Genomic DNA, 23,787 nt, shown 5'->3' with positions numbered 1-23,787 from the left:
GCAGTAAGCAACGGGAAGAAGAGAACATGCCTCTCTCTCGTTATCGGTCGCATGCCTTGCAGCCTGGGGTTTCAGAATAGCTCAGCACCATCTGCATGTACACAGATGCCTCCTCCTGGGTGTAGCTGCACAGTCCGGGCTAGTCGCTTGTGTTCTGCCCGCCATGTGCACGCACGCAGATAGCCGAAGTATTTGCTGCAGGATTGGAAAAGGTTCTTTAGCAACTACTGTGAGCTGATAACAACCCCTTCCGACAGTTATCTGTGGGTAGTGGGTGTTAGCAGAGTGAGTTGTCGTATCTGTGGGCTTATGTGACTTCATGACCTGTTTTCATCACCTCTTTCTTCTTCCCATTGCCCCCTCCCTCTTTTTTCTTTTGCAGGGTGATCTTGAGTTCTTCTTAACTTGCTAGTGCTCAGCCTCCTCATGCCTCCATCTCCTTTAGACGACAGGGTACTAGTGGCACTTTCGAGGCCAGTGAGACCTCAGGATCTCAACCTTTGTTTAGACTCTAGCTATCTTGAATCTGCCTCTGCTGCTGGTGAGAGCCACTCCAGTCTGCTTGGCGCAGCTGTCGTGTCCCTAAAGACTGCTAATCTCACGTATATGCCCTCATCTAACGGCTCTGCACGCTCCGTGAGTTGTGGATGCAGCAGTGCCAGTTGCTGCACTGTGGCAACGTACGACAAGGACACTCAGGCCCAAACTCAAGCGAGCACCAGCAGCGCCAGTGCCGGAGCCTCCACCGCCTGCCCTGCCAACCAAATGGTCAACAGCAATGAGAACACCGGCAGCTTGAGCCCGCTGGGCGGAGTGGGGAGCCCAGTCTCAGGCACCACCAAGCAACTCGCTAGCATCAAAATCATTTACCCCAACGATCTGGCAAAGAAGATGACCAAATGCAGCAAGAGCCACCAACAGAACCAAGGGCCTGTCATCATTGACTGCAGGCCATTCATGGAGTATAATAAGAGCCACATTCAAGGGGCTGTCCACATTAACTGTTCTGACAAGATCAGCCGGAGGAGGCTCCAGCAGGGCAAGATCACAGTCTTGGACTTGATCTCCTGCCGGGAAGGCAAGGACTCTTTCAAGAGGATCTTTTCCAAAGAAATCATAGTTTATGATGAAAATACCAATGAGCCAAGCAGAGTAATGCCTTCCCAGCCACTCCACATAGTGCTGGAGTCACTCAAGCGAGAAGGCAAGGAACCCCTAGTCCTAAAAGGTAATTCTTCTCTTTGCCCATTTGTAACCTCGTGGTTTGCTTTGTAGTGTGTGTATTCTGCCATCAGCCTTGCTGATGCTTGAACTTCCAAAGCATGTGTGTGTTTCTAGGAAGCCCTGTGCACTTTGAGTCACGGATGGCAAAGCAAATGTCTTCCATGAACGTAGCGAGGAGATGCTTGCTTTCCTCTTCCTGCTGTCCTTGACTAGCAGAAAGGGTGGGAACGGGAAGGAGGGGGAAATGTGCTTCCTGGTGTCTGTCTGGTGCTTGCTCTGAGTATTTATAGCCCCAGGGGCAGAGGTCCAGGAGGGTATACTTCTCTTTTAGCTCGTCAGATTGACCTTTACTTAGCAGACTTATTTCAGTCTGTATAAAACTGAATTTGTAGGTGCTGGAGATAGGCAGTGGAAGAGTAGAAGGGAGGAGGAAAGATGAGGGAGGCCGTTTGGTCTGAGGCATTGTGTCATGGACCAGTCAGCAAAACTTGAGGAGCAGTCAAGCCTTGTTTTGGTGGTATGTGGCCAGAGTAATGGACAGAGGGAGATACTTCGTCTAAAAAGTCATCTGAAAGCGTTGTGTTTACATGTGTGCGTGCTTATATATGCGTATGACTTTACAGGAAAGGCTCCTGTTTTAATGTGGTGTTTGGTCTATCCCTCAGTGCTCTGGGGGAAATGAGCCCCACCAGCTAAGGCAGCATCCAAGGACGCTTCCCTTTCTTCACTTGATTCTGTAGCTCCTATTTATATCAATGCTGCCCTCTAGATTGAATCTCCTCTCCATGGGTGTTTATGCCATTCAGAGGCATGGTTGGCAGAAGCTGGCTGTGGCTCTGAGCAACTTGTGGAAAGAGTTGTTGCTTAGATCACACTGTATGTATCTAATTCACTTATTTTTTCTGTACAGCTTACTACTTCTGACGTGCACAACATGGCAGGAGCATGGATTGGGCTGATAGTTTATCCCCTTTTCTGTTTAGGTTCAGAGCTTTATGGGAGCTAAAGGTCCTGGGAGATACTCTTCTGTGGGTGTTATCTTGTGGAAGCTTAAAATTGCACTGAACTATTTTTTTTTTTTTAAATTGCTTCCAGCAAGTTATGGGTTTACTTTGACAGTTGTTACGGGTTCCCCGTATGCTTTTATTGAATCTCTCTGGTCATGACGGTGACCTTCATCTGTTTAAAAAAAAAAAAGGGGGGGGGGGGGGAGAAGGTGCTGTGGAGGGTAGAGGTTAATGCTGAAGTCCTGTGTCTCTGGCAGTAGTCGTTCTGTTGTACAGCTCTTACAACCGGATGTACGGTTGTAGTCTGGAAGCCTTCCTATCCTTAGAAAAGTGGGATGCTGAAGGCATCTTCTCTGTGCTTCTCTGAAAACACTGACGCTCCTGTGGCCCTCAAACCAGCAGTTTTTTAGTACCTGCGGTAGGAGGCCCTGGCTGAGATGGAGCCACAGAGCTGTAGTTGGGCAGCACCGAGCTGCCGGGTCCTGTGGGCAGGTTGTGGGCAGCCTCTTCTCCCGCCTTCCAGCCCTGGGTTGAACTGAGTGCTTGCGGGATTGCTCGGGCCGCTTCTGGTTTTCAACCACCGAGAAATGGTAGCGTCGAAATTCCCTGCCCCGACTCTTCTGCCAACAGATCTGGAAGCATGCTAGAAGACAGAAGCAGCCCAAATCCTTTGCTGTGCGGGTGTCGTGATCGGCTGGGCCAGAGCAGACCTCACCTGGGGAAGCGTGTAGCGAGGAGCTCCCCCCATCACCTTAATTCCCCTCCCCTCCTTTGAAGTGGGGCTCGAACGGGGGTCGGCCGGTGTCGAGCACGCAAGAAAGCGTTATTTAGGAAGGCCGTGGCTAAGTTTCTGAGCCCGAGGAACGGCGCTGGAGGTGCTCGTTATTTGGTTTCACTTGTCAGACGGCGTTTTCCCCATCGCGCCCCGGCACCCCGGGAGCTGACGCACGCACGCCCCTGGGTGCAGGCTCCGAAATGAAACCGGGGGTAGCTGGGGTGCCCTCTTTGCCTCCGTTCGTTATTTCGAGCGGTTTCTCTTGCTGGCTGCAATCCGGTCCTAATTTATTGCTGGCCCATCTGATCCCCCGTGTTGTGTTTGCAAACAGTGGTTGCTAGCCTGGCCATCCAAGTTTGTCCCCCTGATCCGGTGCCACCTTCTCCATGTTTGGTGCTGCCTGTCAGCCCGCGGCCCCGTTGCTGTTTTCGTGGCACGGTGTCGCGTTGTGGGGCGAATCCGATCGGCAAAGCTGAGGGTTGGGTTACAGCTCTGGCTTGCAGCGCATTGGGGTAGCGGCTTGGCCCCGCGTGCGTTTGGGTTTTGGGTGCCTGAGTCTTTCTAAGCAGCAGAGAATCTCTGTGCTGTTTCCAAAGGCCAGGCTGTGATCTATAGATAAATGTATGTATGGGGTACCTTGTTAGGCTGAAGTCAAAAAGAGGTGGCCTGATTTATTTTTAATGTAGCAGAGCGATATATAAACTAGCACTGTGACGAGGGGTTTTACATATGCTGTAATACGGGGGGGATTTTAAGACCTCCGTTCCTCCCTTCCTATCCATGACCCTCTTTGCTGCTTCCTTTAACATGGAGCATTTGTTTTGGTCATAAATATAACATTTGCATAATTTTGATTTAAGCTCTTTAGAAGAAAGACTTGCTTATTTCTTTGTTCCCAAGGCACAGCAGCACTTGAGACAGGCGTAAACCCCCTATTTTTACAGAAGAAAAAAAAAATCACGTACTTCACGGTGCTGCTACATGGGCTCTAGCAGCCTAAGCTGCCAGGGCTGGAGCTGCTGCTCAGCCTGTTTGTGTACGAAGTAGGAAGAAATCATGTTTCCCCCCAGCACCCACGCACCTTCATACTAGACCGTGGTGTTGCATGTTTACTGAAACCTTTAGGTTTCCCTTTTTGTGGATGCTTTTTTTTTTTCTTTGCTTAGTATTGGGAAGGGGAGGAGGAAAAACCAGTGATGTGAGCTCAGCGTCCCTTCTGCTTGAGGCCAATGGCAAAGCTGTTGCTGAATTTGGGGAGGGGGAGCATGGCAGTGCGGCCTCAGGCTGGCTCAGCAGCCCTGGCCCTCCTTGGTGGGGTTGTGCCCCTTTGTCTCCCCCAAACCCAACAGTGGAGCATCTTCCCTGAGCGTCTCAGCTCATAGCAAAGTGGCCCGGAGTCTTGGGGGCTTGTGTGCTTGAGTTTCCTACTGGGACCTAAAAGTAGGAAGTGGGAAACTCATTTGCATTCAGATGAAAAGTATTATTTTACCCAGAATGAAATGTTTAGGTTTGGAGTTGAGTGTGTCTTTTTTTTTTTTTTCCCCAAGTTAAATCTACCAATGAAACAAAAATGAAAAATCGAAGTGGTTGTGCCAACACATCTCAGCAGCTTTTAACACAAGAGGAGTAGCCTTTGTCTCCCTGGCCGGTGTGTTGGTGGTATTGTCTTCATCCTGCCCTTCCTCCTCTGCCTTCGAGTCCCAGCAGCGGGAGCCTTGTGAATCCGCTGAAGTTGTGTGTTAGGTTTTTAAAGGCTTCTGTGTTTGACTGTGGGGAAACACCAAATTCAAAAGCAAAGGTGCAAAACATAATTTGGCAAATAATTTTTTTTTTTTTCCCCCTACTGTGTGCTGTAACCTGATGGCTGGACTGCTGCAAGGGGGATGGGGAGGAACCGGCTGGTGGTGATAACAACTGGTTGCTTCTCTGTTATTGTTCCTGGTCTGAGGAGCTTATTTATGCTCTGGCTTTCAGTCTTCTCATTGCTTATCTAACAGGGAACTAAATGAAGTGACTTGCTCTCATTATAGTGGGGAGTACAAGACCTGCCAGCAAACCACTTCATGCTTTCTGCCACGGTCTAAGAATAGCTTCAGACCTCTTACTGCACCACAGTTGCGTATCAGCAAAGTTGAAACAACCACAGAGGCACCTATAAAAGGCATAAGTACCTGTTTTATGTTGTCCCATGTTCGTGTAAAATGCTATGATTAACTGCCTTTGGAATACCCGATCACTGTTGGTCAGGATATACCATGGATTATTTGTCATAATCTCTTGTGAATAGATTATTAATATTATTAATTATATAATTTAACAGTACTGGTGTTACTTTAAATGCTAATTGGATTAAACTGCAGAAGTGTATTTGAGAGTCAAACTTGATGCAATGGTCAACAAATCCAGCTGACCAACATCAGACACGTGCCTGGCACTTATTTCCACCACAGATCTCCAATGAATAATTATTAGGTCATGGTTGTAATAGGGAAATGTGTATTTTTAAGTGTTAAGTAACACATGTGAAATGTCCAGTGTGTTTAAAACTAAAGTGTGTTCCCTCTGCACTGCAGGGGAAATCTGGCCCCGTCAGTCACTGGGGAAGGAAACTTCTGCTAACTCTAGGGCTGAGATTTCACCTTCAGTTTTCAGACTCTGATTGCTGGACCTTAAAAAAAAAAAAGTATCTCTTTCTCCACTGGAATAGATAATCTTATTGGCCATAACACCTGGAAATTGGTTGTGTGTCTATACCTCTTGCATTTATTTAATGGGGGCAGTACTGTGGTTGGAGACCACAGTTTTTTCTGTACTTTGAGGGGATGCTTTTGCAGAGGAGTGTACCTCTAAACTTCGCCTGTTCAACAGTAATGGAAAGTGTAGCATTTCCTCCTAGATGATGGCATCTGAGGGCTTGAAGGGCTGGCTTGCACAGTGCCTGACGCATTTTAACTGTCCTTGGGGGAAGAGAGCAATGACACTGCCTTAGAGAGGAACAGGAAGGAGTTTTTTTTTTTTAAGCTCTCCAGCTTCTTATACCCTTGGAAACCAAACTAAGAGTCAAGAAGCAAACCATTACATTAGGCAAGTATCTCTGATGGTTGTAAAGAAAAACCTGGCTCCAGCTCTGTTTAAACTGGGGGGGACATCCCCTGCAATGTTCCTGGTAGGTAGCTGTTGGGTTATAATTAGCTGACTGCCTCATGTGCTGCCCTTACCCTGCTGGAGGTGAGACACCCTACTGGTAATATAGAGTTGCTTGCTGGTGTGTCGTCTGGCTTTTTACTCTTAAGGTGAGCACAGCCTTTTTGAGAGGCTCAAAGTGGAAGAGTAGCTGTAGTGGAGGTCTGAGTGGTGTCTGGATGCCAATTAATACAGATAGACTTTTTTTTTTTTAGGACCTGTGCATGGGTTGTTTTCCTTCTGAAAGAGCAGCTGATGTTTTTACTGTGCTCAGGAGTACAAAAGTGTTTAGTGAGATTACCTTGGCTTTACCATGCATTTGAAGCGAGGAATCAGCCGCTTGTCTTTAGGCTGACTCCTTCTTCACTCTGTGAAAAGCCACATTTATAATTAGCCTTTTTATTTATGCAAGCAACTCTGAAGTGAAGAAATGCCGTAAATAGGAGCAGCATGCACACAGTCTTACCGTTTGTCTGTTTTGCATGTTTACCAGCCAACCAGGAGAGAAATACTTCTCAAATATTCAGCATGGGCTTGGAGGACTATAGAAGTCATGCTGTTTCAAGAAACAGATTATGATAATCTATGAAGATGACCTAATGCATTGTCCCTTTGCGCATAAGATAAGATTATGCGTGGTGCCTTGGCCTTGTTGGCAAGTCTCTGGTGGGCCTGGGGGAGCGCTGGCTACAGAAATCACAAGGCTGACCTGAATTATTGTGAGCTTTCCCGGAACTTTGTTTCTAGGTACTCCCCTGAATATGTCTTCAGTGTTTTTTAAACACCTCTGTACTGTAAAAGTTAAACTCTTTTTGAGGTTCTTGTTATCACAAAGATGTTTGGTAAGCTGGGGCTTAAAGAAGAGTGGTGGATGTCACCTTTCCGCTCCTCCCCTAAAAGACAGAGCTGGCAGAGAGTACTGTTGAGAGGAGGCTGGATAAAGGTGCTGTTCTTGAGCATTGCACTCGCTTCTGCTTCAGCTGGCACGTCTTTTGGGTGGCTGCCTTTCACCTGGTCTTGATCCAATGAATGGTGAAGGTTATGGTGGTAAAGCTGACATGTGCACCAGTGCTTTTGGGTTTGGCCACCAGTCCTGGCTGTGCCTGTCAACGCACCCTGTGTGGAGGCAGAATGGAGGGCTGCTGTGAGCAGGAGGCATGGAGGGGTTTGATGGGGTTATTTCTGCAGCTGGAAAGTCCCAGGGCGCTTGTGGTTCCTGTGCGGGGTGGCCGATCAATGCTCCGTGCTCCAGTAGCTTCAGTAGTGAAGCTGTGGGGTTTTTTTTAATGCCTTGTGACTTTTTAGTACAGGAAGCTCTTTGCTTCAATTAGTATCTGTAATTAAGGCAACTGCACATCTGGAGGCATCTCTGCCCATGGGAGGCTGTTTTTTGTGTGTCGTCCTCTGCTCTGAAAGATGTTGGTTCCTCAAGCGCACATGTCCCTCCAGAAGGTGGTCTCTGACTTGGTTCTGGACCTGTACAGCAGCATTTTAGGGCTTGAAGGAGCAGAGAGGGGAGATGTAAGTGCCTGTTCCCTGTGGTGCAGAATGGGGGCAATCTGGCTAGAGGGATGACTGCCTAGAAAGCAGGGCAGTCTTGGGGCCGGGGAGCTCTGGCAAAGGCCATGTAATGGTCCTTCTCCAGCTCTTTGACTAAGCATGCACAACCGACTTGCTCTGAAGACTTGGACAAGTCATTTCAGTCTGTCTGGGTTTTCTTTTTCTGTCCTCTGCACCGTTTGTAACACTGAGCTCCCTCTCTTGTTGCCATCAATGTCAAGTGTGGCTTACCCAGGTTCATCCACCATCACAGCAGCGCCCTGGAACAACGCAGCTGCCTCTTGCAGAAAGTTCAAGACAGGCTTGGAAGCACCCCCATCCCCTTGTCCCTTAGCAGCAGTACGTCTTTGATACAGTGATAAACTGTAGGCTTTGATTTGCCCCTAGGGTGTTTTTGTTCTTTTAAAAATTCAAGGTTCCTTTTCATGTCTTTCTCTGCTTGGGTGAGCAGGTTATCTCCTTTCTAAAGGAAAGCTCCGCTCCCAGTGAAGAGACCAAGATCCGTAAGGGGCACATGCTTATGATCTCCTGGCACTTGGTTTTGGTGGTGCCCCTAAATACATGTCCCAGGGGAGTGTGTGCAGAAAGACCTGAGCCAGCAAGTCTGCGGGGAGCAACTGGGTGTCACCTAGTCCCACTTGTCCTGAAGGAATGAGCCTCTGATTGCTGCTGCTGCAGCAACGCTAGCCTCGTCTAGCTCAACTGCACAGCTTCCTTGGCTGGGGTCCAGCCAGCTCATGTGTCCCTGCACTGGCCTGTCCCCACCGGAGGGGTCTGGGGTTAGCGCAGTCGGGGTGACTATAAATCTGTCATCACCTTCTGCTGGGGGGACATGGGTGTGCTCAGTTGGTGGGAGGGCTTGGGAGCCACTGCTCCCACTAGGGTTAGATGCTGCTTTGCATGAGTGCATCGCTCTGTTTCCAAGATAGTGGCTTTGAAGGAGGAAATTGGAAAAAATAAATTGAAAAGATAATTATTAAGTGATGTGAACATGTTGGTTCCAACTCTTTTACTATGCTCTAGCTTAGAAAGCCTGCAGCGTGCCTGGTTTAATTCCCACTTGATTCACTGCAACTGAGAAGAACCACTTCCAATTAAAGGTAATATAAAGAAGAACAAATGTTACACCTTGTCCATATGTGAATTAACATATATATATATTTTTTTTTTTACAATGGCTTAGAGATTTGGAGAAAAGAAGATAACTTGCAAGTTGCTGTTATATCAAGTGAATTGGCTGTCTCCAGTTTATTATGACAAAGTGTGATACTAAGCTGTATGTAAGCAGTTGAGCAATGATGTTTTAAAGCAAAAGCTGTTGTAAGAGCAGTTGACCTGTACTGTGGTGGTGATGGTCTCTAATTCTTCTTGGTCTCTGCTAAGATAATGGGAGTCTATCTGTTCAGTTGGTAGAAACTTAAGAATAAGCCTTTTGCTGCTGCTTAGAATTTGGAGGCGTATTTTAGGTACAAAACCACTTAATGTGATCATTTAACATGAGGTTAATCTTAGCTTCATAGGTGTTTGTGTTTAGTCCTGTAAGGCAGCATGACATCTATGAGGGATAACACCGTGCTTAATGCTTCTGGGAAATGTTAGTGTTAACTCACCTGTGGAGGCAAGGAGACCCAGGCTGGTTTTGGTCTGGCTGAAGAGATTCTTTATTTGATTGCTATTTAGCTCTGGATTCTGTAAATATGTCTCTCTTATTTTTTTTTTTCCTTCTTCCCTCGACTGGAGTATATGGATGCAAACTGGGTCAAGCTTCTCTTGCCCCTTGGAGTTTTTAGGGTCAAGCCATACCCCTAACATGACTGTTAGGATTGGGATTCAGGTGCTGGCAGGGCTGTCCCTAAGTTTGTGTCAGCGTGGGGGCTGGCTTGCACCATGCTACTTCCAGTTTGCTGGAAGTAAACTTCTAGTTTGCTGCTTTTATTTTTGGACAGTGTAGCACTAGGGTATGTCAAGACAACACCCTTCCTTTTCTTTGGGTTTTCTTCATGTGCTTTGAAATAACTTGCTGGAAAGTGTTAAATTGGAGACAGCTATTATTATTATTATTATTTCTAGCCAAAAGGATGGAAATTCTTCACTTTAAAAAGAGTTTAGATTCAGCACTCCCAAATGCTGGTGTGGTATATCAGCACCCTGTTTTCCTTTCATATTAATGCGAACATTGCTGGTGTTTCTGATGTGGAGGGGCAGTGGTTTAGGCTGGAAAAGAGCCTGTGATCATCCGTGGGAGAAACAAAGCAGCCTGCTCTGTCGTTAGAAAGAAGCTGTCCTGAAGAGGTTGCCCTTAAAAGGGTTAAGTGAATAAATGGATGGCTGAACGATGAAAATGTCAGTGTTCTCTAAAACATACGAATTAAACAGAAATGTCCACTCCTACACGTCCAGGATTACAGACATCTGACACAGTGCCGGGACCCTTCAGTCCCTTCGACATGCTGAGCCAAAACCCTCTGGATTGCGCTCATGTGCGATCCCACCAGCTGCTGGTTGTCTCCAGACCAAGTGGGCCAGTTGCTTGAGGGATGCACATTGGTAATGGGTTAAAAAAAAAACAAAACAAAAACACCCAAAAAACCCAAAAATAACCACAAACAAAAAACCAAACCTAGTGTTTTGGGCAAATCTGGTCTGTTCTACCTCTGTCTGTGAAAGAAGACTCATAGCTTTTTTGTCAATATAAAAACATTTGTGGTATCTTTAAGGCATTAAAATAGCTTCTGTTCCCTCCCCCCTCACTTCCCCTGCCTCCTTGGTACATAGCTTTAGCATTTCTTGATGACCTTTTTGTTAATACGATTTCCAGTGGGAGCATTTCACAGTAGAAGTATGTATTCCTTCAGGGTTTATGCTGACATTTCCAGTGATTATTTAATTGGACTTCATGTTAGCCTACATCCCCACGGGAATGCATACTTTTGCTATGAGAAGTTGTAATGTGTCTAATTTTGAGTTTCTGCTATAAATGCTTGCCCTCTGGGGAGGGTAGGTCCAATCCTTGTCCGTCGCTGCAGAATCGTCACTGTAGTGTGTTTGGGATGTGGGGTTTCTTGTCGTCTTCCTAATTACACTCTTGTATAGCTTAATCCTTGTACCAAAATTGAGAGCAGGCCTTCTCTTTTGCCTTCCTGACAGCTCCCTGAGGATAACTCAGGGCTTTGAAGGATCCCGTCATGTGGTTTATTTTCCTGTGAATACTTTTTTTTTTTTCTTTATTTCAAATGAGCAGACTCCGCACTCGCTCAGCATAGCAGGATTTCCAGTTGCAAGCTGGAACCACTGTTGTTGAATTCAGAGATGTGGTCCAGAAGTAGTCACAGTGGCTTCTGGGCAGGCTGGTGAGTAGTCCAGAAGTTAGCGGCATCCTTGGAAAAGCTGGCGAGTAAGGTAGGGAAGGGACGTATGGGATTTGCATGGGTGTCCCGGGCCCAAAACTTGGGTGTTGGGAGTGACAATGGGGTTGAGAGGAGGTGGTGGCGAGGCAGGAGGAGCTGAGTGGAGCTGGGCAGAGCCAGCACCTCTGGCCCTGCCTGGCAGGGAAGGGGCTTTCGGTGACCTCTCTCCTGCCTCCCCGGGATGGGTCCCTCGGGTGGCTGGCTGCGCTGCGCCTGCTGTCGATGTACAAACTAAAAGTCAACGAGACCAGGGCCTGCGAAGGCCCCTGGCAGAGGATGCCCTGTGGCAAGGGGCATGAGCCATAGCAAGGCGAGATTAGAAATACCGTGCACACATGCCTCACTGCTGAGGGGAAACCTTTCCTCTTTATCTGGTGTCACGCTCTTGACTTCTAAAGGGACCTCAGAGTGGTTGTGTCAAGGGTGTGCTTGTAATTCTTCTAGGCCAGAATTTGTGTACAAACTGACCTTTCGGGATAGTTCCTACATGGAAAAACTCCTGACCTTGCAAGTTCTCTGGAATGCAGGGTTTTGCCTTTTTTTGAAGTGCTGTTGGCAGCTCGATTAGAGGGAGAGACTAGATTAGATTTAGTGTATCGAGGTGGAAGCTGTTCTTTGAACTATGATTACTTTTACTTTTTTATGTTTGTTTAAAGCTTAATCTCTCGCAGCAAGGCTGATGCTGAATGCCGTGTGGGCGACAGGGAAAGAAACCCTGCGATGGGTCTTTTGAACTTCCCGTGGACAGGTGAGAAATACGCTTGCAGGACTGGGAAGTCAGACCTATTCTACTTGCTAGTAGCACTAGAAGTAGAAAAACCTTCAGTTATGCCTTTGACTTTGGAAAACAAGGGGGCAATGTAGGTTGTTAAGCTAAATGTGGATACTTACGTTGTAAAAGGATGGATTTTTTTTATGTGCCCCCCCCTTCTCTAACAGCAGGAATGGTAGTGTGTAAAGCAGTCCTGGTGTGACTGTGGTCTCCTTGTACTGCGGAGGGGTGGGCTTCCCTCTGTGGGCTTGACCTCACATCAGCCTCCCTCTAGTGTTTTAAAAGCAAACGAACAAAAAAAACCTTTGAAATCCAAGGAGCAACTCCTAATGTCACCTAGGTGAGTGTGGCCTGATAGGTCCCCACCCCTTGTAACAGAAGGGAGTTGCCCTTCTCATCTTGGCTTCCTGCTGTGTGGGCCAAACACCGTCTTTTCAACCATGTCAAGCTTTCTCCAGCAGAGAGGGCAAGGCCTGCGCACTCCTCAGCAGCAGCTGTGGTGAGGAGAAGGACATCTGTTTTGGAGAGTAGGAACACTCATACAATTACCCACTTGGATTACCCCCATTGCTCTAGAAGAGGTGTGGGAAGCACAGTTCTTTGCCAGAGCAAGTGAAGCCCTGCTTGGTCAAGGAAAGTGTCTATCTTGTGTTGTTTAGGAAATTTGGGCATCGCTTCTTTCAGTACCTCAGGATGAGCAGAGAATCATCCCCGGTATGCACCTTGAATCATCTTTGCTATGGCTGACATGGTGCCAGCAACAGCTGTGGGAAAGTGATGGCTAGATCTTGCACTGCAAGGTGGTTTTAGCCTTTGTGCTCTGAGTGCACCCCCAGTGCATCCATGCCTTCCCTGCTAGTGCCTTTGGTACCCAGTAGACCTACCCCTGCTTGAGGCTAAGGGAGTACTGCAGAAGAAATATGGTGAGTTAGATGCTTTTCTCCTTCTTTTACTTTTTCCATGCCATCTAGTGGTGTTGGAGATAAGGTGGTGGGCCTTCAGTTTGATTATGGCCCAGATACAAGATGCTTTTTGCACAGCCATAAACTTCTGCAGAAGTGGTGGTGTTGGTTGGTGGTGCGAAGAGATGGTCTCGGTGGTTGTCCACATCCTGGGAGTGGATTTGGCTTATACTGGCTGAATTCTGCTTCAGCCTGTACAGCTCCTTTTTCCTTGGTGGAAGCAAGCAAGCTGTGAGGGATTCGCTGCTAAAAGTGAACCCTTGTCAGATGGGGAGTGGTGTCCCTCAGGGTGCCTCTGTGCCGGAGCTTGCTGGTTCCCCTTGTAGGAAAGCAATCCTAGCACATAGCTGTGACCTGGGAACAAGCCACTGCCTCCAAACAAGCTCAGCCAGCCTTGGCCCTCTGTAAACCTGCCACGGGAAGGTCAGCACAAGGGAAGCGATGCTACCTACCTGCTGAAGCTGGTGGGGACCGTAGCCTGAGCCAAAGGGGAAGAATGTGTGACAGTAAGGAGAGAAAAAAAAGAAAGATGAGCGAGGATGGTGCTCAAAGGTAAATGTCTCACTTGAGCGTGGTGCTGCAGTTCACAGCATGCCCTGCCCATGGTACAGGAGCAGCCCTAAACGCTGTCAGTAAAGCAGTGGTGGCGCAGGACCAGCATGCCACCCTGCAGCAGGACCTCTGGGCACCGATGGTGGCATGGCACAGGGGTGGCCCTGGGGCCCTGACCCTCTGGCCCAGGTGGGGGAAGTGTGCAGCACCAGGTGCATGAAGCAGCTGGTGGTACCTGGCCTCTAGTTTTACATGCTGGAGTCGCATTTGCTTAACCTTGAGGCATCCTGTACTTTGAACCAACTTGACACAAAGTCATCTGTTCATTAATAACACAGGAGCAGTTTAATTGTTGCCTTAGTGGAAAAATACATGAGACTGTCATCAGCTGTGGCTTCTGGCAGTGCTTTTCTGCAGTAATGTAAATAAATGAGGTCACAGGTTTAAAGGAACAGGCTGTACTTGCACAAATTCAAAGCGTCATCTTAAACAGATATGCACCAATTGTCTGAATATCTCTGTCCTGTGCCCCAAATGCTCAGGGTAACATTTCGACCTTAAACACACTCAAATGTAGCCATGGGGGCTCGGTTTGGTGTCTCAGTACTGACAGGGTGTGTGCGAAGTGGGTGTTTTAAAACTTTGGCTTCGTTCCTAAGCGAGTGAAACTTTTGGTGGCCAGAACCCCAATATCACCAAATTCTCTGCTGCTCCCCCCCCAGGAGGGCCCAGAGACTCAAGAGGAGGGGAAGTTACAGACCAAACATCTCCTCTGCTGATACTTTGCAGCATCCTGGGATATATGCTGTTACGCACGTGCATGTTCGTTCTATTTTTTTCGAGATGGCTTTGCGGTATTGTAATCGAGGATGAGCAGATCCAGAAATCTGCCTGGACGGCTTTGGAAAGCTGTATAAAAGGTCTATTTGTCTCCCAGGATCACATGTTCTGCCTAAATGCGGATCCCACATCTGCAGTCTGTCATGTATGAAAATATGTTCCTGTTTGTAATCGTAGTGGGAACACCCAGTACCTGCCCCGCTCAGAACAAAGTACGGTCACACCGATGAGGTAATGCAAAGGTATTACTTTATGGTGAGGGTATTTCACAGTGACTGCCTCTCTGTAAGCTCCCTCACTATAGGAGGAGCAAGGTCACTTATTCCCTTTATGGTGGGCTAAGAGCCTGTTTCCAGATAGGAAACATGTTGCAAATTGACCAAAACATACTGTAAACCCCAATCCTAGTTTGTATCTAGTCACACAGCCACGGAGCAGCAGCAATGGTTGAAAAAGGTGCCAAAGACGACAGAGGTGGAGGGCAGGTGTTACTGTACTCCTTGTACTTTAATTCTCAGTCTTCTCTTGCAAAACAAAACAAAACAAAAAAACCCACAAAAACCAAACAAAAAACCCCACTTGTATAAAATGTGTGCAGGTAAGGTTCACTTTCTTGCTTTCATTGAAGATGATTGTTTCTATTGCAAGGTCATGGTCCCTTGTAAAAGCTGGTTGCCTAGTTTCTGCCATGCCTTTTGTGCCTGTTTTGCATCGTATTTGCCCTCTTCTGATAAGTGACAGATGCCATATTTGGCATGGTTTTTATGCAAGCACCATGCTGTTTGTCTTTTTTATTTGTTCAGAGCTGCTCTGGCTCCTGTCCAGCTGCTCACCTGGCCTTGTAGCATTGGTGCAAGCCCCAGGCTCCTGGATGGCTTCGGATTTGGGAAACCTGTGTGCAGCTGCTGCTCAGGCACTGCTCGGTGGGGGATTTTGAGGAGCATTAGATGAGATGTTTATGGGCAGATGGCTGCGAAGAACTTGAACAAACAACTATGAATAGCTGGAGCATGTATGGTGCTGACTTGACATTTCCTAGAAGTTTTGAGGTCTCGGATAATCCTAAGTCTGTTGTTGCTCACTGATTGTTCTGGCAGGGCAGGTTGCTGGGAGATGTCATGCAATGATAACTGCAAAAAAAATATCTGGCTCTGGTATCAGTAGCGAGCAAGAGCCCTCGGTCTTCTGTTGTGTTCCACTAGATAGCAGGCAAGGCCATCTGCTGTGAAGGGTCCTGCTTCATTGATTCTTTTCCTTGTGGAAGAAATACTTTGGTTCTCCAGTGTGCTGGGCATCCTTGCATGTCCACCTTCACTTGCATTTGGGTAGGTTCAGCCCCCCTGAAAGCCTGCCTGGCGGCTGTTATGGAGCAGAGCATGCACAAAAGCACCTGGGATGTTCTCCACATCCACACATGGCTGCGTCAAACTGTCTGGGTGGTTCAGGCTCTTTGCTGTGCTTTGGTTATTAAAGCTACGTGGTATGTTTAAAGCCAGAAGAGACAAGGTTACAAGCATGACGTTCTGTAGAAGCGAACGTTGATGGCTCATCTAGCTGCTGGCATTTTGGTTTGTCGCTGAAGGTGGCTGCACAGCTGAGTCTAAGCTTCATAGCTGTTGTTCAAACTGCACTGCTATGCATCCTAATGGTCCTTCCTCGTGGATATATAATACTGCCTTTCTGGTGAGGCTCCCTGTATACGATGAAGGCTTTTTGCATATCAAAATAGCAGCTGGAAAGCTGCTTTTAAAATGCAGCTTGCTTTTGTGCTAGTGAGAGGCTTCTGCCAGGTTGTGCTTCTCCACACTCTGTTACTGCCTTCTGTAACACTTCCTTCTTGCCCCAGGTTCGGGAAGGCTTGAGGAGCTTCAGCCACAAAACAGCTTCTGTTACAGCTGCAAGTGGAGTCTATGCATATGTGCCTTGAGCTTCCTCATGATCTGGAGTTGCTGTCAGTAGCAGTGACATGTCTTGGTCCTTGCTGAGTTTAATGAATCAACTCTTAAGACCAGGCTTGCAGTAGCTACGTGTTGGCCTCCTCTCTAGGTACAGCCTCTTCTCTCCCACCTCCTCTCCCCCACTGCAGGAAGACTTTAAATGCTGAAATAGCAGCTGTTTGACAAAGGAATACAGATGCACCTGAATACTCTGTACACTGTATTTACCTTCACATGGAAAGTCCATCTCTGACTCTTCCTGACTGATCATAATGAATTTTGCTTGGACCTTTTTTGGGATGTAGTCTCAAAACTTTTTAAAAGACCTGAGCATTATGCATGCATGAGCTCCACTTAAATTATGCTAGTGCCTTGTAAATCAGCTAGGAGCAAGGATCATGTGTGGTGAGCGTGGGATGGAGTGGGTTAAGGAACAGCACTCATGAGGTGTCTGGATCCTGTTTTGGGACCTGCATGACTCGTATGGCAGGGCAGATCCAAGCTAAGCTCCTACTGTTGGCTTTGGAGTTCAGCTCCCCTCTGTGACTGCATCTTGCTGCATCCTTTCTGGGTACCAGTGTTCTTGTCCAGTCCTCCCTTGCTCGCATGTCTGAGGCAGTTCAGGTTAGTAATGCTCTCCCCAGAAACATGTTTCAGGGATGTTTGCTCTGAGAATTGCTTGGGTATGGTGCTTAAAAAGTCAGTTCAAGCAATATTTAAACTCCCTATTCCACATGAGGGAGGAGAACAAGGCGGGGGGGATGTGGACTGACATTAGGAAAGGTGACCTCTTCACTGGCATATGTCAGGAAAGAAATCGTGGGTGAAACTATTGTATGTTTGGCTACTCCACTTGGTGTATTTCGGGTTGCCTTCCCATCCTTTGGGAAGTCTGGATGTTAAAAAGGGCAATTGTATTAGTGCTGAGGTGGTTGTGACCTGGTCTGTGTACCTCACGCCCATTGCGCACTGCGTAGGGCACAGACATGGGTCCCACCTATGGGCAGGCATGTGGATATTTGGAGTTGCAGCACTTGGGATGCAGACGTGGAAGCCCTCTATATCTAATCCAGAGCCAGTGTGACAGTGTGGTTTTTTGCTCTGTCTTAAAGTTTTCCTTTGCCAGATCATTGTCAGAGAGCGTGGAAAAGACAAATAACCTCTTAAAAAAAAAAAAAGAGGAAAAAAGAAAAAGAACATTAGCAGGATGGTGACATTGAGCATTTATTTTGGCTAGTGTAGCTCTTTCTAGTAACTTCAGTATAGCTCTTCCCCCTCCTGTGGTTTTTTTTTTTTTTTGGCTTGCATTAGGCAAAGTGCAGTTGAGCCTGCACGCTTGACCCGTCTCGATACTGCGCATGATGTAGAGTGCCCTGGTACAACACAAACGTGCGCTTTTGCGGGCGAGGCTGCGGGGGATATATCGTTGCATTTCTCCTCTTTCTGCCTCCTTTTCTTTTGGAGGAGCCACCTGTTAGCATTACATCAGTGGCTCCCAGGAACGCAGCCTCCTACCAAAGGCCTTACACAAAGTAGTTCTTCTTGTATTGTTTGCACTCAAAGAGCTGATGTCATGCCAGCTGATGTCATTGCGTGCTTTGTGTAATCGCTATGGAAACCGGGCAGGTGGGGAGCCTGGGGCTGATGTAATTGCTGAATGAGATGTAGAAAGAAGGTCTGCTTTTCTTGCTCCAGTTCTGTGGAGCCACCCTCCTGAGAAAAAAATAAAAAGGGGGGAGAGCTGCTGCTTGAAAAAGCCAGCAAGACATGCAGCAGAGCCAGGGGAGGCACGCGCCAAAAAAGTGACTTCTCCCTTCCCCCCTTGCATCCATTTCCCAATCTATATTAATGTCCTAAAAATAACTCCAGCTAGATATTTTCACACAACTGGGGCAGAAAAAGGAGAGCTGTTTGCCACACGTGAAGCGAGCACCTCAGTCGCTGGTAGGTTGCGAGGAGCGGTTTTCCTTTGCTCAGCGGCACGAATGGGTCCGTGCCCTTCCCCGGAGCGATGCCAGCGGGAGCTGCACCTGCCCCTCCTTGGGGGTGTTGGGGCGGGGGCGGGGTGTGGATGCTCTGTGGGGCTGCTCCTGGCAGGTGAATCTTCCATGGACAGGTAAAGCTAACAAGCTGTCCTAGCTGGCTTGCTGCTCTGCTTTGGTGTGCTGCTAGCCCATTTGCTCGTAGTTGTGATGGTTTTCCTTCTTGGAGAAATGCCTTTTGTCTCCCTCCTCTCCTTCTCCTCCTCCCATGGGCTCGTACGTGAGGCAGCCCTGGTGCCTTGATGTTGCACAGCGGTGTGTTTGTCTGTGAGCTTGGCCCAGTCAGCCTCAGGGAGGAGGGGACGGTGCGTGCCACCGATTCGTGCTACCCTCAGCGTTGGCAGCCGTGCCCAGCATTGGTCACCGTGGTGGTGGTGGGGACAATATAGGTAACTCCAATGCTGGTGGTCCCAGCGTGTGCTCTGAAGAAAGGCGAGTCCGAAGTGTCACTGACCTCAGGGTGTCTAACCAAAATATCTGCTTGGACTTTCTTTTCAGGAGGACTCAGCGGTTTCAAGCAGAACCACGAAAACCTCTGCGATAACTCCCTCCAACTGCAAGAGTGCCCGGAGGGGGGAGGAGGGGGCGGCGCGTCTGCCGTGCCCCCTGCACTACCTCAGTCCATCCCCACCACACCAGACATAGAGAACGCCGAGCTCACCCCCATCCTGCCCTTCCTCTTCCTCGGAAACGAGCACGATGCTCAGGACTTGGAGAAAATGCAGCGGATGAACATAGGCTATGTAATCAATGTGACCACCCACCTGCCCCTGTACCATTACGAGAAAGGCATGTTCAACTACAAGCGGCTCCCGGCCACTGACAGCAACAAGCAGAATCTCAGGCAGTATTTTGAAGAGGCTTTTGAGTTCATTGGTAATTACCCTTGACAAGAAATACTCGCCCTTTTTTTTTTTTCTTTACCTGTTTTAAGACTCTAGAGTGAATTTTATGCTTCACTAACTACCCTGAAGGCCGTATTTACTTTTGTTCAGAAATGCTGAACACCTCATGTTTCTACTCATTCTCACCTCTGGCATATCCGGTTAAGTAGCCTGGGGGTGCAGTTTTTATCCATTGATAGTGATGCCTACCTCCAGGCTTCCAAATTCAGGAAACCCCAAAAAATCAGATGCTTGTCCCCTTTTCTTGATTCCTTTGTGTTCCTAGTTTTCATAGTCACTAGTCTTAATGATGGCTGAGTCTTTCCTAACTTAATTTCATGAAAAAACTGACAAATTTTCACACTTCACTTGTTCTACCATTAGATTTATAACTTCATCGTGTAGGTACGGATGAGTGGATTGTGATGAAAACTTGTACTAATAAGCCTCTAAACCGTGTAGGCTATGTGAGAGAGCTCACCACAGACATGAAGCTTTTTGGGGATGCTGCTGAAGAAATGACCCTGTGACATTACCCACATTGCTCTGAACCTCACTATGCAGCACAACCCTCAGCCAAGTTTAGGGTGTGTTCAGCTCTGGTTGGTCATCTAGACTAAAGCCAGATGGCCCCTTTAAGCAAGGATGGTCAGTGAGGACATCAACATGTGATACTGAAAGCTTCTGAGGACCTTCCCTCACTCCTCTTTTGCAGCATAGTGAATGCCCACTTGTGCTGGGGAAGCACGAGTATGTGTCCTGAGAGGTTTTCTGAAATATGCTGGAGAGACCACTGACATGTAATTTTATATTCTTGTGCTGAGGCTGGGCTAATCTCTTCACCAATACTTAAGGCTCAGTGGTGGAGGACTAGACAAAGGCAGTGCGATTCTGTGCTGCGTCACAGCTTGGGTCCTTAGCTGACCCCATGCTGAGTGTGTGCAGAGCAGTCTTCCTCCCTGCCCTGAAACCTTCAATGCTTATGGCCCTTCAGTCAGGGTATGGGCACATGGCTCCTGGAACTCAAGCCTACTTGTGCTGGCTCTGTGGAGGTACTCTAGGCCTCAGCAGGGATTGGGCTGCGGTTGTGAGACTGGGTCCCGGGGTGGCAAGTCTGAGATCAGCATATTCTTCTGAGCCCATCTGCCTGGACCGTATGCCTGGGCAGGGGCTTGCTCTGAAGCAGACAGCTCTGCAGCCTAGTCCAGCTGTGTTTTGGTTGGCGGGGGGTCCTTGTGCGCTGATGCATGCAGTCCGTAAACCATGCTACTTTAGTGAAAGTCAAGAGGCAAATAGCTGCTTCAGCTGCGGTTCAGATGGAGTGCAGCATTAAAGCTTGAATCTTACCACTGAGAGCTGCGACCAGGAGCCCTCGAGCTTGTCTTCTATACTGTAGGCGACTAGAGGATCTTCACTTAAAACCACACTTTCCCTAGTGTTCCTAACCCAACCTCGGCTCTTCCTGTAGTGCTGTCAACTCCCCAGTCTGCTGATTACTATGTGCATGGGAAGGTGAATGCCTCTTTTTGGGGTGGAGAGAAGCCCTCTCTGAGGGCAGGGGAGAGGGAACCTCACTTAGACCCTTTGGGAAGAAAAGCTGGGTGAAGAAATGCAGTAGAATCTTAAACTTTGACTTCAACAACATGGGGAGATGCAATAGGCTAAGCTTACATAAAGAAACCACAAAGCTCTGTTGAGGTCCTCTTGGGGTGGGAGGGAGATTTCTGCATCCAGCATCCCTATGAACTGCAGGATCAGAGCTCTTGAAACCATTAAAAGATAGCGTTTGGCATATGATCTTACCAAGGGCAGAGAAAGCAGCCTTGCTCTGAAGAAGTTTAGAAAATGTTTCAAACCCCATTTTACTTTCCTTTTTAATGATTACATCTTCAGGGTCAGTCTTTGTTTTTAATAAACAAATATTTCTCCATTGAGAGTTTTTCTCTGTAGTAAATTTAGCCAGCTGGGGAAGTACCTAGTCAAAGCTTTCCCTTCCTCAGGGTAAACTTTACATTGCATTTGAGAAGACTTGGAAATGTTTAAACAGCAGATCATTGGCTTATGTTTCTTTAAATATGTCTTGAAAATACCACAACCCAACCCTGGTTTAGCTAAGACTAAAGCCATAGGAAGTGAAATCGTCCAAAACTCTCTGGGAAAGTGTGTCAAAATGCGTTGGAGAGTTTCAGCTTTCTGAAATACTAACTGGCAAAAACGTCTAGAGGGAAGTTGGCTTTATGTCATGCTTTCACAATACAGGTTAAACATGTGTGGTGGGAAGAACCATGATCTTGGTGGAGTTGGATTCATGCCAAAACTTGCAAACTAAATTTATGCTCCTCCTGTGGATTAAAACAGAAGAAATAGATTGAAGTGTCCCATCTTGAAAGTTTTATCTCCTGTTTTTAAAAGCCAGCTGTGGGAGAGGAGGCTGGTAGGGTAGTGACTCTCCTCTTTCTCATGTTCTATCAGCATGTGGTTCCAGGGGCTCTGTCCTCCCTAAATACTACCCAGGTTGTAACCCTTTAAGTGATGTATCTTGATGGAGAGCATGTGTGTGATTGTGTGTTGTCTTTTTCCCATCCTCCCCACCTTGTCCTTTCCTCACCACTCCCAATGAGAAGCTCTGGAGGAGTGGCGTTCAGCAGAACGTGTCGCTGTGCTCAAATCATGAAGAGACAGGGATAGCAAATCCCTTTTTCACATTGCTGAAGGTGACCAAGTCAAAATGCACAGAGCTTGATATGCAGGAAGTGAGGAGTCAGAATTTGAGGTCTCTTACTACTGAAGTGTTGCTAAGGTATAAACGGGATCCAGCTCCAGCTTTGGCAGAGACACCACAGCAGAGTGCCTTGTTGAAGCTCATGTCAAGAGTAGCTTTGTAAAAGCCTCAAAGAATAGGGCTTTGAAACAAATTGCAGAATCATTAAGGTTGGAAAAGACCTTTAAGATCAAGTCCAACCATCAAACCAACACCACCATGCCCACTAAACCATGTCCTGGAGGGCCACGTCTATCCTATCACAATGGCTGGCACTATATATCCTGAGCTTAGAAACACAGTTTAGTTCAGCTTCTTCACAGGCACTTGACAGGTGTCTCTTCATAGCGTGTAGCTGGGACTGTATTGGTATGAATTGAATCTGAAAATACATGGGGTTTTTTTGAAAAGGTGGTGTCCTGCTTTGAAGGGGAGGTTGAGATGCTGATGTAACACAGCAGTGTTGCAATGAGGTGGAGATGGAGCCCGAGCTGACTCGTCGTGGGCCTTGACCTCCTAAATAAATGCTCCCTGGCAGCGCACATGAGCACCACAGCAGTGTCTCTCAATGTGCAGATCTTCTAAAAGAGATAAAAGTGAATGTGAGGATTTTCAGTGTTAGACTGACCTGTATGTTTCGCATTCAGTAACTCTGAAACCCCAAAGGAAGACGGGCTGGAAGGGAAGCGGGGAATGCTGCTGTGCTTGTAATCAAATAAAAGGACTTTTCACACTAAGTTATTCTTAATTGTACTGAGCTTTTTCTAATTTACAAACTGGCAAAAATCTGACTTTCTTCTGTCTTCTTTCCAGAGGAAGCTCATCAGTGTGGAAAAGGTCTCCTCATCCACTGCCAGGCTGGTGTCTCCCGATCTGCCACCATAGTTATCGCATATTTAATGAAGCACACACGCATGACCATGACGGATGCCTATAAATTTGTAAAAGGCAAACGACCAATCATTTCCCCTAACCTTAACTTTATGGGGCAGTTACTGGAGTTCGAAGAAGATCTGAACAACGGTGTTACACCGCGGATCCTCACACCAAAGTTGATCGGTGTAGAGACTGTCGTGTGATGGCAAAGCTTGCGAGGAGGCGGTCAATGAAGGGGTTAACCTATTCTTCACCTGATTTGGGGCAGTGACGGGTGGGTTCTGGGTTTTTCTTTTTAGCTTTCAAGGGGGGTTTTGTGGCAAACTTTTTGTGAATAAAAACCTTTTTTTGTAAGGAAAGGTTTTTAAAAGAGATCCAAGAACTTCGCTGTGTCTGGGATGCTGTTGTGACTTCCTTCCCAGACACCGGCAGAGCAGGGAGGCTTCAGAGCAAAAGGAGTACTTTTTAAAATCAAAACAACAAGAAGAAGAAATACCGGGCTTTTTTTTTTTTTTCCTCTTTATTTTTCCCTTCTCTCCAGCTACTTGTAGAGTTTATGGCTAAGTAGTCTGTGCAGGTTCATAGACTGAAGAAACCTAAGTTGAAGATGAAACACAAACAGCCAAAACAAAGCAGGAAAAAAACCTCCCTGAAACATAAAGGCCTTCGTTCAGCAAAGGCTTTGCTAAAGATAACCTAGCTAAACACTCACCGATGCAAAGGAGATTGGAGCAGCTTAAAAAGGCTGCAAGGCACCTCTCACACTCCTTACTAAAACTAAAGAAGAAAAAAAAAGTTTATTTGGCGTGTTTCATGTTCCAGTTCTATTTTTCTATTTTGGGGTATAAGGTTTTAACAGTAAGGGACTTTGATCATTCTATGCCATATGCCTTCACTGGCTTCTTGTGCAATAATAATTTGGGGTTTGTTTTTGAGTGTTCAAACCAATTAGAGTTGGCTGTCTACTAGTAATAAGATAATAATTTTTAAAGTCTAATAGTGCAA

The 23,787-nt window shown here is 47.2% G+C and overlaps 1 protein-coding gene across 1 annotated transcript; it reads left to right on the top strand.

Moving 5' to 3' along the window:
* Positions 1 to 426: 426 nt before the first annotated feature.
* DUSP10 (dual specificity phosphatase 10) lies at positions 427 to 23,399 on the top strand (the record flags this gene model as incomplete). The annotated part of the gene is made up of 3 exons (XM_081998374.1): positions 427 to 1,228; positions 18,760 to 19,137; positions 22,720 to 23,399. 3 exons carry the CDS (start codon positions 427 to 429, stop codon positions 22,983 to 22,985), a joined length of 1,446 nt encoding a protein of 481 aa, XP_081854500.1. The 3' UTR covers positions 22,986 to 23,399.
* Between the last annotated feature and the right edge of the window lie 388 nt (positions 23,400 to 23,787).

This window comes from Phaethon aethereus (genome assembly GCF_964289735.1).
Source record: "Phaethon aethereus genome assembly, chromosome: 3".
Classification (NCBI taxonomy): domain Eukaryota; kingdom Metazoa; phylum Chordata; class Aves; order Phaethontiformes; family Phaethontidae; genus Phaethon; species Phaethon aethereus.
Note: the sequence above shows the minus strand (reverse complement) of the source record. Positions and strands in the feature narration are given on the sequence as shown.